Below are 14,246 nucleotides of genomic sequence, written 5' to 3'. Positions count from 1 at the left end.
TTCAAATTTTTTTATTTTTTATTTTTTTACTAAAAGATTGCTTGCGATCACTCTAAGATAGTGTTCTTTGTAAATTGATTTTTTTTATGGATAAAAAGAATGATGGAAAAAGATGAAGACAACTATTTTCGCGATTTCATGTCATAAATGCTTAAAAAAAGGAAAGTTTTATTAATTTATTTGACTAAAAGCTGTTTATTTTGCTTTATTTATTTATTCATTAAAGCATGACATTTTTGTTTTTGTTTTTTATTTAAATAAAAAACATAACACATTTATTGTTATGTATAAAGAAAATAAAGGAAAAATGATAAAATTGTTGCCAATGCATATGATGCTTGAAGATGTTTGTGCCAAATAATGATTACAACATGTTTTATGCTTTTAAGGTAGGTCCAATGTCTTAAGGTCTAAGCATTGTGCATGCAATCTCACAGGGAAGACTTCCTAAGCCTAAAATAAAGGGCACCAGAGCTATGGTCCTTTTCACAGCATTTCCACAACAATTAAAACACAACTAGGTGTGAAATTACATGTGAAGAGAACAAAGACTGGCTGAGGTTCTCACGATAGCCAAACTGGAAATAATCCAGACGTGTCACCGCTACACAACCCCTCTAATTCTATGTTACGCTCAGACCAGGTTATAGGGTCTCACTCATGATACACATAGTAGTAATAATAATAATAATAATAAAAGAATATAAATAAATTTCCAAATATATAAAGACAAACATATATACAAATAAAGGGAAAAGGAAAATATAATGAGAAACCATTTCATTTTGCACATTTAATTAACAAGGCCTGATTCTCTAGCGCCCCCAGTGGAGTCGCTATCTGTCGCAACCAGGATCGCAACGGGATTGCAAACCGAAAACAAACGGGTTTAAGAAAAGATTTTGGGAGTCGCCACCATAATTTATTCTGGAAAAACTATTGAAAACCATAAAATAAGACATGGTCTATGAAAACTAGATTTTTAGGTTTGGAAATCGGTTACACGTAAGGAAGGTGTTAGCACTTTACAGCGTCTGTCCAAAAGCAATACCTTCAATTAAATGTATAAAGTTGACATGGTTTTTCAAAATATTTATTTTTCCCTAAAAAAACGATAATATAAAGAAACTATTAAGAAACAAAAATATTTTTTTGTTTTATGAACCCGACAAGGATTGACCTTGCTCCTACGTATATCCATTTATAATGGACAATCAGGGATCACGTAGTTCTTTATCTAGAAAAAGGTTTGTGAGTTTGTTTAAAAATTATTATGGATTGATTTAGATTTTTGAAAAGTGAAGCCGACAAAGATTGATCTTGCTCTTACGTATATCCATTTATGATGGAAAATCAAGGATCACGTAGTTGTGGTAAAAGGTTTGTTTAACAAAATTGATTTTTTTGTGTTTTAAATATTTTTGTATTTTTTTATTTTAAAAGTGGTGGGAAAAAGAAAGAAACTGGCCATAGGCAGACGCATGCCCCTTTATTTTATTATTTTTTAAAAAGACGTTATTTGTGTGTGGTAAAAAAGAATACCTTATAGAAAAAAAAAAAAACTTCAAAGCACAATAATAAGTGAAAAAGAATAGTGTAGAGGTGACATACCTTTTTAGCTTTCGGTACTTTCCTATTTCTTCTTTGGTGATTGCCGTTGACAAAACCCTTACGTGTGAGAACCTATTTTTCTCTATACGCTCTTTCTCTCTTTTTATTATTTCTGCATCTCTCTCTTTTCCCTTTTTTTTCTATCATAGGGTATGAGAGAGAGAGAGAGAGAGAGAGAGAACGTGTGACATGTAAGAAAGGGAGAAAGAGTGTGGTAGAAAGCTAGCCTAAATGGGAAAGGAACAACCAAGGTATGGGGAGTGACCCTATGCTTGATTGTTTATTGTTTGAAAACCCAAGTCTTCACTCTGGTACGTCGTAATACTGTGTGGAGGTTACCTGCAAAAGCTATTTCGATGCTTAAGTCGGTAGACGATCGTTTGGTGATTAGAGTCAATTCTCAACAATGCAATAAATGCAATCACCTACCTCCTTACCTTAAATCTGTATTTATAAATTTCAGAATGAACTTTTAATTAACATCAGTCTAATCACGACCAAAAAGTTGATAAACATACTTTACCTATAAACATGCTTAATTTACAAGTTTGATCAATCATTAGGGAAATTATCGGTCAGTTAGTAATTTTCCAATGATAACAGTCCAGTTTTTGAAACTAACTCAGGATATGAAGAAGTTGATTGCTTAGTCAAATGTTGACCGAGTAGTCATACGATACATTTTCTTTTTTTTAATACTTTTAATCTCATTTTAAACTTTTTTCCATCGATGCCCTTACTTAGGATCCCCTTCGCGCCTCTTAATGGCTATTCTCACGCAAAATCACTCTTGGTTGCCTCTCAACCCCAATGCTCTCAGTTTCTAGGGTTTTATATCCTAAAAGGGATAAACTACTTTGGAGCTCAATAGGGTTCGAAGTCACACTCCTTAATCATGTACACAAGGAAACACACCATTAGGCCAAGCTTATTTCACTAATGTCATTTCTTTTTATTTTTATTTAACTTATCCTTTTATTTAACTTATAAATTTTATAATTTCACATTTTAAGTTAAAGAAACATTTTCGACATACCTTAAATACATGTACACTAGACCTTTACCCCACCATCACGAGCCCTAACTAATAATCACATGGTAGTTAAATAATATATGCTCTCTTTTGTTATTAGACAAAATTTCAATCACATATTCAAGCATTTTGTACAAATCGCAAAGCTTCTTTTTTAACGATTATTTTTACAATAGGATTAATGACCTCTGGTACCATTGACGCCCACTAAATCGAGTGGACGCCGTCACCCATTTTACAAACCCCATTGCCAGTTGTACCATACTCGGGTTTGAGGGCATGTGTACTGTATGACCCCTCGGTCAACCGTTGATTGGGTGATCAATTTTTTCATATCCTGAGTTAGCTCCAAAAATCGAACGACTATTACTGAAAAATCACTTATTAGTTACCTTAGCCTCTGTTCTTATGAATGGATTTGGGGGAGATGATTTGAGTGGATTTGAGTGGATATGAGGGTAATTTTGTTGTTGTTTTTTTGAGTAGATTTGTGGGTAATTGAGAGTGGATTTGAGGGTAAAGTTTGTGAGAATTAGTGTAGGATTTGATTGATGTGATAGAATTAAAAAATTTGTTAAATTGGTAGAAATGAAAGATTACCAAAATGCCCCTAGTTATTTTAGTAATATAAAATGTTTTTTTAAATGTTATATTTAAATTTATAATTGTTAATAAAGAAAGGAAATTAATTTATAATAAGTGAAATTAACTTTTAAAATATTAAAAAAATATTTTTAAGTAAAAACATCAAAGCCTGGAACCGGATACGCACTCCATGTATCCGGATACGCTTCTTTTCCATTTTCTGAACAAAACTGTATCCAGATACAGCAACAGTGTATCCGGATACGCTTCTTTTCCATTTTCTGAACAAAACTGTATCTGGATACGCTTCTTTTCCATTTTCTGAACAAAACTGTATCCGGATACAGCAACAGTGTATCCGGATACCTGCACCACATTCACGCCATCTTCATCATCAAGCTTCGTCTTCTTCTTCNGCNGGCGTCATCGGCCTCCTCCTTCGTCTTCATCATCGCATGGCAATGCAGAATCACATGGCAATGCAAAAGAACAGTTCTCTCGTGAAACAACAGAGGGTAGATGAGTCTTTTCCGATTAAATCATCGCAAATCCTCTCGTTTTTGCGAGATGGTGAGACAATGCATATAAGTCACAATCGTCGCAAATTGTCGCAAATCCGTCTGCGTGCAATCCGTTCAAAGGAACACAAAATTTAAAAGTTTCCTCGCTCGCAAATTGGTATGCACAGTAAAATCAGTGCAAAGGAACAAAGCGTTAATGATTGATCAAATTTGTAAATTAAACATGTTTACATGTAAAGTATGTTTATCAACTCTTGAATAATGATTAGACTAATACTAATTAAAAACACATTTCGAAATCTATAAATATAGATTTAAAGTAAGGAGATAGATGATGAATTCATTACGCAATTAAAAATTGACTTTGATTACCGTCTTATCATCTACTAATTTAAACATTGAAATACCAACCCTCATAGTATTACAGAATCTGGAATGAAGACTTGTATTACTAGTCAGTTTGGATATGATTTGAAATTTAATGTTAAAGACCGTTGATCTCGATCCACTACGAAACATATAAGAGCATTTCTCCCTACACCTCACCTCTTTCTCCCTACACCTCCCATTTTATGGATTTATCCTTTATTTTTTAAATTTAAATGAAAATTAATAATGGATTAATGATTTCGTAACCAATAACAACCTTTTTAATCACCAATAATCCTAAATTTTCATTGAATGTATAAATCTTAAATGTCATCTGTTGTCCTACATGCACCCCCTTCCAACTGCGGCTCTCATCAACTGCGACACCCCTGCACTTCTTTCAAGTGCGACCAGTTTTCATGATTATTCCTCCGACTTCGTTCCCTCGCTCCACCGTGCAGAAACCCACCCACCAGAATAGACGAATCATTTTTAAAACACCAAGCAGAAACCCATTTTTAACAGAGCAAGCATGGTTTTAACCGAAATAACCAAACATTTTAATTGAGCAAGATCAAGCATTTTTTCTTAACTAAGAGCAAGTATTTTACGGACGCCAAAGGTTATATCAAATGTTTGAGAAGATGAACCTTTGCTTGTGCTAAAACTCACCCCACCAAAGGAAGGAGGAGGGAGGAAGTGAGGGCGGGAGGAAATGAACTACGACAGCAAAGAGACAAAGGGAGAAAAATGGGGGTGTAGGGTTTGATATGCGGTTGCTTCAATACTTTTATTCTTTACTGGATTAGTTATTTTAAAAAACAAAATATTATCTGATAGGGGTATACATAGAAATAAAAAAAATAAGGAAGGTGTAAACTGAAGGAAGTTGGTGAGGTGTAGGAGAACCATTCAAAATATAAATGTTAAATAATTTTTTAAAAAGTTAAGTAAATTTTAAAAATAATATATAATTGATTATATCTTTTGTATTATGCATATAAATAATAATAAAATATTTAACAACCTTGCGAAAAAGCAAAACTGTATAAATGTGTTATGTTTCGGTCCATTTTTATCCTTGAAGTATCATTTATTGCATTCGTAAGCAGGTAACGTAACAATTAATAAAACTTTTAAGGCTTAACTTGAACCTAGCTGTGCCATTAATTGCCTTATTTTGTGGGCTACATAAAACTCATTTATAACGATTTTAGATTTACGTACATGTTGGTGAATTTTGAAATGATTAAACATAAAAAGCTGGTGATACTCTGTACTGAAACATCACTTTTTTGAAATTATTATTTGACGTCACTGTAGCTTCAGTACGCAGAAATACTTTGAACAGAAAGAGAAATTAGTAAGAAAAATATTAAATATGAAATTCATTTGGTTGAAAAATAAGTTGATTAAAGAGAAATAAATAAGAAGTATATTCAATATGAAACGGCGAGATGATTTAAAAATGATGTGATTTGATTGATTTAAGAATAAAAATATTGCACATAAACAAAATTACAATTTTTACCAAACGTTTCGATTTCTTAGGAAAAAGCATGGTCTGACAAAAATTTTCATTTACCAAACTACTCTCTGACCAAAAGCAAAAGCAAAAGCCAAAAGGAGTACAGAGCCATTTTTTAACCCGTGACCTGGAGGGTAGGAAAGTAATTTTCTTCAAAAGTTACACAGTAATTATAATTAAGATTTTTTAGTTGGTTTTTTACCTTTCTATTTAACCGTTCTGTGTCTCTGGAACTGACTTACTATACTTTGACTTAACAGAATCGGGAATCTTGGTTCATATCATTCTGATCTCTAACTGGGTTCAAACCATTGGGCGCGAGTCTCCACGCGGACGAGGCAACGAGTGGCCTGGTGTGCCACCCGAGCAAGAGGCACCCATTGTTTTCTTCCACTCTGTACCCTTCTCCCCCCTCAGCGTATAGGCCCAGTAACATCCTCGCTTGTCTGAACGCGTTCGAACCCATGCGAACCGGTTCCAACCCGCCCAAACCGAGCCGCGCTCTCCACTGACCCAGCGTTTCGTGCCTCTCCACGCGTTCTTCCCCCTCACACGCCACAACGTTACATATCTGCCTCCCCAAGTACATCTCCGCCATCACCAACGCCTGTTCATTCGGCGCCGCCACCGATCCCTCCATCGAGTCAAACAAACTAGAGTAATAGTACAATGCCTCCGTGAACCGCTCCAGAAAAACCGGACCGTTGTGATTCGCTTCTTGCTCCACCACGGTAACAATCTCCGGTTTAATCCTCTTAACCGTGGCTAACACCTTTTCCATGTCAACAGGTCGCGCCAGCAAGCGGTGAAGCTCGAAGATAGAGTTAACCGCGACGAATTCTCCTGCTCGAATGTCGAGCACGGACGGATCTAGATCGGCTAAACTGTTACACACGAATCCGCGGAACTCGAATTGAATCCTAATTTTTCGAGCGAGTTCCGCCAGTTTCAAGCCGACCTGACTCAGCGAGTCGGAATCGGGGTCGTCGAGCCGCGGTGGTCCGATCCCGCTGAGGCGGAACGCTGGCGGACCTCCGGGACGGACCGCTAGTGCTTGCATGAACGCCGGCCACTGCAACCCCTGCTTCAGGCCAAAATCGATGACATGCACCGTGTCCGCGGTGGCGAATGCTTCGAGGATTGCGTGGTTCGCCGTGAAGTGCGCGAATTTCAGGTACGGGCTCGATTCGTAGAAATGTGTGTGAAGCATGTCGGAGTAGGAAGAGTCTAGAGTCTCGTAAGGATAGAATCCATAGATTCTTCGAGCGAGAGCTTGAGCGAAGAAGGATGCAACCTTCCCCATTGAACCTCCTTGCGACGCAGCGAGGGTTCCTGCATGCTTCACGAGGCTTGACGCGAGGCTTGCGTTTCCTAATTGAATGGCCTCCGCGCAGGCCATGAGTGCGTGAACGAGATACACGCCGGCTTCCTCCACCAGAACCACCGGAAGAACGTTGTCCGATGAAATCGCGGGCCACAACGGAGATGAAGAACCCTTGAATCGCTTGTGGCAATTCTGATTTTCTGTTTGTGGGTACGCTTCGATGTATGGCAATGGAATCGCTGTTAGATCGTTCTCCGGGACAGTGATTAACGGCGATGGAATGACAGCGTTGTTGCTGTTGGTGGTGATGGTGTGATTGGGCGCGTTGTTGAGAATGTTCTGGACCCAACCGTAAAGATCGGTCGGGTCGTAATGCACAGTGTTGGAGGCGAGATGGGAAATTCCATCTTCCTCCATTACCATCTCCAATTGGTCGAGCTTGTGTGCCACGTCAACCATGTCCGAGGAACACACTTTGTATCCTACGCCTGCCAACAACTTGTCTTCGTTTTCTTCTTCCTCAAACATCTTCTTCCCCTTCCCACTGCCTGAACATTCCCCTTTCACTTCACTTGCATCTCCCATTCCTTCCCACTTCGTCTTACTAAGAGGGCGTCAAGAAAACAACAAAAACAGAGAAACTGTTGCTGATGCTGTTTTTTTCTTGGCTTTCCAGATCTTAAGTAGTACTGTTACTTTTGGGCGGTGTATGTGCGAATAATAACATAATGTGATGATACGTGTGTGCTAGAAATGAAGCTTTGTTTTAGGGATATACAAGAGCCGTGACAGCACCGCAATGCTAAGAACGAAAGATGCTGGCTGATGGAGATGACACAGTATCTGTTCACATTACGTTCTATTTCAATCTTTCAATCACGCTCTACTTCACGCGCGTGCTTTAACGTTCCTATGTGTTAGTGATTGATTGTCTTTGATAATTTTTGTGGATTAGGCCAATCAACAATGTCCTAATAGCAACACCAACATTTATGATGGTGAGAGAGAATCTCTTCTCACGCTCAACATTTGATTGGGCATAGTCATTATCGTTTATTAGTATTGAATTTGAGCAATAAGTGCTCTTAATATCCTCTTCATTCATTCTATACTTTCTTTTGGCATATGATAGCATACATCATTGGATCAGCCGCTAACATTTAATAGATCTGAATGCTACGTGTAGGGACAGCCTGCCTGATAATACAGTGTAATGAGCTCGAGAGGATTTGGAGAATAAATCAACATCAGTTTGCTAGGCCAAACGGTTTTTCTCTTTAATGTTGCTGTTGCCGAACAATAAATCTCGAGAGAGAGAGAGATATGCCAGTTCCATCACAAGCATTGAGTCCAACATTAGTTCTAACTCACCATCAACTAATCATGTAAGATTTTCTGTTTTTTACGACTCTAATTCATTTTAACTTTTAAGCCTTCATTCTTTCATTCTCCACGCAAATATATTATTATGTTTGCTTATTTTCTTTACTTTTTCAAACTTACTTTTCTTGGTTTTTTTTTTTTCCTATCCGATTCTTAAGCTTTTTAATTTTATTTTGTTAAAAATTAAATACGAAACTACTCATTATATATATATATATATATATATATATATTCATTAAATTTGTTTGTTTGTGAATGAATGAGTTAATAAATTTAATTGAAATGTTACAGTACATTTAATTAACGATATTCTCTTGAGTTCTTATAAGATCTCGTTTTTACAATATTTCCTATGGAAGCGACATTCAAGGAGAAAAAGAGTTTTTGTTAAAGGATTCTCAACATCTGAAGAAAAATATTTTTGTTTATTGTTATACTAGCAAATATTAAATTGTAAGACTAATAAAAATGTAATTAAAATTCAGAAAGAGATTTACTATTAGAGATCAAATTACAAGAAATTTTGTATACTATCTTGCACAATAACTTATATCCACGATAATAACAAATATGATGAATAAGTCTTACTAAATTTATGTAAGTAATAAAAAAAAAAATTCTCATACTTCAATTATCTGATTATTCTATTTTCTAACTATGTTGTCTCTATTTCACAAATTTACTCAGTTCAATTATAATTCAGTTTATTTAAATTTAATTAAATTGGATGGAATGTTAACAATTTACCTATAATTACGTATATTCATTATTTTCTATTGCACATTATAAAAACATGATAAACTGGTAAAAAAAAGAAATAACACGAACACTATAAGGAGAGGGTTCAACATTCTTATAAATAAAGATATCTTATGTGTATATATATAAATCCATGTCTATCTCTTATTTTTTTTATATGAGATTTTATTTGTACCCAACAAACAAATCATAATATACAGAAAAAGTAAATCAGAAAAAATGTATCAAACTTTTATAGAACTGCCAATCAATTAAAAAAAACTGATTTTTTTACTAGGAAACTTCCCATAATCTTCTAGTCCTACTATGGACTTATTTGATACCCTAATGTTGTATGATTATGGCAATTAAAGTTTAATCTAAAAATGTATTGCATGTGGGAATCGCTTGCATTAAAGTTTAACATAATTTACAGAAGCGGACTATAAATAAGAACAGCACAATACCTTAAAAATTTGTTTCAATGTTCTATTCTCAGATTTTATAATTTTATGTTTTACATAATTCTTTCTAATATTACGGTAATGAGTCGTGGGAGGATTTAGTGGAAACTTTCATGAGTAAGCAAGATAATGGACAAAATCATACTTAAGTTTTGGTTGGATTCCAACATAACTAATCCAAATTTAATATTTTAACTTTTATATTTCACTATTTGATTTATTGGGTCAATCGAATATGAATTAATTTTGATAGGATGGGTTGATATTAGATAAATTTTCTTAAAACTTTTATTTTAATTTTAAATAAATGAAAGAAATATTTTAAATTAAAAAAAAACTTGTATTATTTTTGTAATGTATAACCACCTAGCCAAGAACCCGGCGGTTGATTATCCAAAGAAGAAACTGATCGGTCTAGAACAGCCATTGATTATTCAAAGAAAAAACTGATCGGTCCAGAACAGTAATTAATTAATAATTAATTTGAATATTAATAACAATTAATGGACAGTTAAATAAAATATTAATCATTTATTGGTGATTAATGAGTCAAACCTAAAAATAAAATTTAAAATTTAAAGTATACTTTCAAATTTTAAATATTGAAACTTTACTTTTGAATTAAATTTTAATACTCAAAATTATAATTCACCAAATTCAACTATTACTTTGTATTTTACCAACTTTATTAATTCAATATTGCCTTTTTATTTATCCCCAATCAACCAAGTGATCAATTTTTTTGGATTTATTGGAATACATAATATGATTTTTATTTATTCATGATATAATAAATACGCTTGTGCAGGCCACCAATTGAAATTAAGTATAGGTCAGTCATATTCCTTGTGTTTTACGAAATATTATGGTTTAATCATTTCAGATATCCCTATTTTTGTAGGATTGTCTCAAATAGGTTTTCATATTTTTTTTTATCTAAGGTCTCTATTTTTGTAAAATTGGATCAATTAAAACCTTACCGTTAAGTTTCAGTGGACGCGTTAAATTTGCTTAATCATGACATGCTGACGAAACAAAATTTAATGACGTGACACAAGATTGCATTAGGTGGAGTTATTTTTTATGATATAATCCTTTTAGTCATCACCCTCATCTTGACAAACTAAAGGGTGAATTATTTCTTTATATTTAGGTTCTGACTAATGCTAATTACATATTTTCCTACTCTCTCTCAAATTAGAAAATTATATAACTCACTTCTTATTTGATAAATTCTATTAATATATAGTTTTTAATTTTTGAAAATTTTTAATCAATGATAAAAAAATATAGAAAAAAAAAGCATTAAAAGAGTGACATCTCTTATCTTCTTATCGTGAGAAGATAGTGTCATACCGACGAACTTGTTTTTCGTGTTACAAAAGAACAATGTTTCTTTAGGAAAAATATCCATTTTTTTTTAGTGTTTTAATGCTTTAGATATAAATTAAGAAGAAGAAAAAGTAATTTCTCGTTTAAAGTTTTTTTTAGTTATTTTTCCTATTTTTAAAGAAAAAGTGTTATTGTTTTCTTGAATTGGAAAAAAAAGTATGCAAGTTTTTTAGGAAAATTACAATATTGTCTATGTCTATTGCCAATTTTATCTTATTTATTATAGTTGTTAGTACTTGTATTGTTATTCTAGTATTCAATAATGGTATCAAAACTTGATGAGTTTGATTTCAGATTATATTTTATTGATATCATGAGTAAAATGTTGTAAAAGAACTTGAGTATGTGATCAGAATTAGTATGATCCTTTACATAAAAAATAATTATTTTTGTTAGTGAATGCAATATGGTAGGATGAAAATGCAAGTTTAGAAAAGTTATGATTAGGAAATAATTGGTATTTAAGTCTAGAAGTTATGAGTAGAAAATAATTAGTATTTAAGCCTCTTTGTTAGTGATCCATATGTTTTTTCTCATAATTTACCTATTGTACTATTGGTTTACTATTTACCTTTGTTGTTCCAATAAATAGTACTTTTCCTAGTGGGAAATGCACAAGTTAATTTTAAATTTATGACGATAAAATAGTATATAGAAAAGTTTAGTGTAAATAATTTTTCATTGTGAAAATTGAAGATGAAGACGATTGTGTGAAAGAAAAATTATGTAGAAACATTTGAAGAAGAATCTTTAGACATCATGGATCAAGGTTGAATAGAAATTAATAATAATGTTATTTACAAATTTAAATTTAGTAATGACAAATACAATTTTATCCAACATTGCAAAAAAGACTACAGTGAAGAATATTTAGGACACTTTTGTTAAAAATTGTATGATTTTAAGTCACTTTTGCAAGAGAATATTATTGAAGAGAAAACTTTATACTCTTTGAATGAGTGAGTCCATCCTACTAATTGACCATATCAACAGTTTGAATACATTATTTGCACAATGTTCAATGACAAATTTCAACATAGTTGAAATGAACATGTGGAGCTTCTATGTTAGAGTTTACCTGATTCTTACTATCAACTCATCAACAATATAACAAATAATATATGGGTGTTGCTCCCTCCACCTCCCCAAGTGGGTCTGTACCTCTCCACTATTTTAATTTATTTCAAAAATATTTTACATCTCTCCACTATTTTCTTTTATTCCAAAAATACCCTACACCTCCCCAATATCCTTAACAATCTTTTTTTTTCTCTCTCTAAATTAATGGAGCATTTATTACATAATATAAAATTCAGATAAAACTTCATACTTCTACCATTTCCATTTTATAAGATTAAAAGTTAGATGCAAATACAAAATAATAAACATAATAATATTAATATTAAATAAAGATAAATTATTATTATTTTATACTAACTTTACAATGACGAAAGAACTAAATAAATTCTAAATCTTTAACAAATAACTTTTTTTATATTTTAAGTATTTAATAATATTTTTATATTATTTATCTAATAAATTAAATATTTGAGTTAAACATGTTGGTGAGTTAAAACATAATATAATGTTAAAAATTATAGATATTATATGTAAAAAAAACACACACACATATATATATATATATATATATATATATATATATATATATATATATATACATTTTTTTAGAAATTTAGAACAAAACTTTACCATTTATTAAGTAATTTGAAAAGAAATAATATATTCACAGCGAAAATAAGATTGAATCAAACTTATTTAAGAAAATATACCACAAGTTCAAATTTGAGTCATGTAAATGCTCCATTAATGAGTCATGTAAATACTCCATTAATGAGCCATGTAAATGCTCTATTAATGTAGAGAGAGAAAGAAAAAGATTGTTAAGGATAGTGGGGAGGTGTAGGGTATTTTTGGAATAAAAAAAATAGTAGAGAGATATATAATATTTTTGAAATAAATTAAAATAGTGGGGAGGTGGAGGGAGCAACACCCATAATATATTGATAGACAGATACACTTTGAAGATGTTGTCGAAGTTATTCTTGAAGAAGAATCTAAATAAAAAAAAAAAGGTGAAAAAGGATGGGATGTTGAAAACAAGCAAAAGCTTTAATGATGATTAGAGGTAAGTCCACAAAACGTGAATTTAATGGGAGTCAAACTTATGGTAGATCAAAGTCTCAAAATCTAGTGGGAGGTAATGAGGAGCGTAAACCCCTCATTAATGCTTATGCTTAAAAGATTCTCAAGGGAAATAAAGTGATCATAAACTTCACCACAACAAATCACATTAGCACAAAGTTAGTTATGATGGAAAAGGATTTGAGTACTACCTTAAAGGAGTCTAATAAATTAAAGATTTGAGTATGGGATCCATATAATATATTAACTACCTTAAAATAAAGGAAATATAATATTTAAGAGGAGGATAATGACTAAAATATTGAGTTGATTCTTTTGTTGGGTTGACTCTTAACTTCAACCTTAAATGATTTGAATATGTGGAGAGATTGATATTTTTCATGTATAAGTTATATGTATGCATATCTAGAATAATCATCTATGAATGATATAAAATATTGTTAACAATTCCATGATGGTGTAGGGAACACAAATGTCTGTATGTATCAATTTTAAGACAGTATGTAACTCCATACACACCTAATTTCTTTGTTTTGGCTTGTTTATCTTTAACGCATTCAATATGTCTAGAGATGTGACCTAATTCTCATTCGCATAAAAAATCTCAATATTTACTAAGTATAAGAAACCTAATTTCCTTCATCTGATTTAATCACTAAACACGTGTCATCAAACATGTAACCACACGTGGCAAACGTTAGAAAGAAAAGATGTCATCACACGTGGCCAGATGTTAGCCACCTCAACTTATTTTCAACGTCGTTGGTTTTGAAGGACGAAAAATTAGAGTTTCCTTAAAAAGAAGGATCAAAGTGTACCAAAGTTTGAAAGAGAGACTAAAAATAAAATCGCTTGATAATTAAGGGACTAAAAACATATTTAACTCTTTAAAAAGTTTCAATTATCACTTACTTTTCAAAGATGGAAATAAAAGTGATTCAAGAATAAAATAAATATAATAGATTAGAATTGATTGCATGTTAAAAAAATACCAAATATATAAATATAAATAATGATAAAATATAAGTAACCACATATTTTCTAAATAATTAAATTTAAAAAAATTAACTATAATATTCTAAGTTATTATTATTTATTTTAATTTTTTATTAACGTGATTAACATATAAAAATTT

At 32.2% G+C, this 14,246-nt stretch overlaps 1 protein-coding gene across 1 annotated transcript; it reads right to left on the bottom strand.

The window, feature by feature from the left end:
- Window positions 1–5,574: 5,574 nt before the first annotated feature.
- LOC106762936 (DELLA protein GAI) lies at window positions 5,575–8,131 on the bottom strand. Its single transcript, XM_014647063.2, has one exon. It carries the CDS (start codon window positions 7,554–7,556, stop codon window positions 5,901–5,903), a length of 1,656 nt encoding a protein of 551 aa, XP_014502549.1. The 5' UTR covers window positions 7,557–8,131; the 3' UTR covers window positions 5,575–5,900.
- Between the last annotated feature and the right edge of the window lie 6,115 nt (window positions 8,132–14,246).

This window comes from Vigna radiata, chromosome 6 (genome assembly GCF_000741045.1).
Source record: "Vigna radiata var. radiata cultivar VC1973A chromosome 6, Vradiata_ver6, whole genome shotgun sequence".
NCBI lineage: Eukaryota > Viridiplantae > Streptophyta > Magnoliopsida > Fabales > Fabaceae > Vigna > Vigna radiata.
Note: the sequence above shows the minus strand (reverse complement) of the source record. Positions and strands in the feature narration are given on the sequence as shown.

Bases quoted from the DNA above. Each gene is read 5' to 3' on its own strand.
- LOC106762936 (XM_014647063.2), bottom strand. From the start codon at position 7,556: ATGGGAGATGCAAGTGAAGTGAAAGGGGAATGTTCAGGCAGTGGGAAG.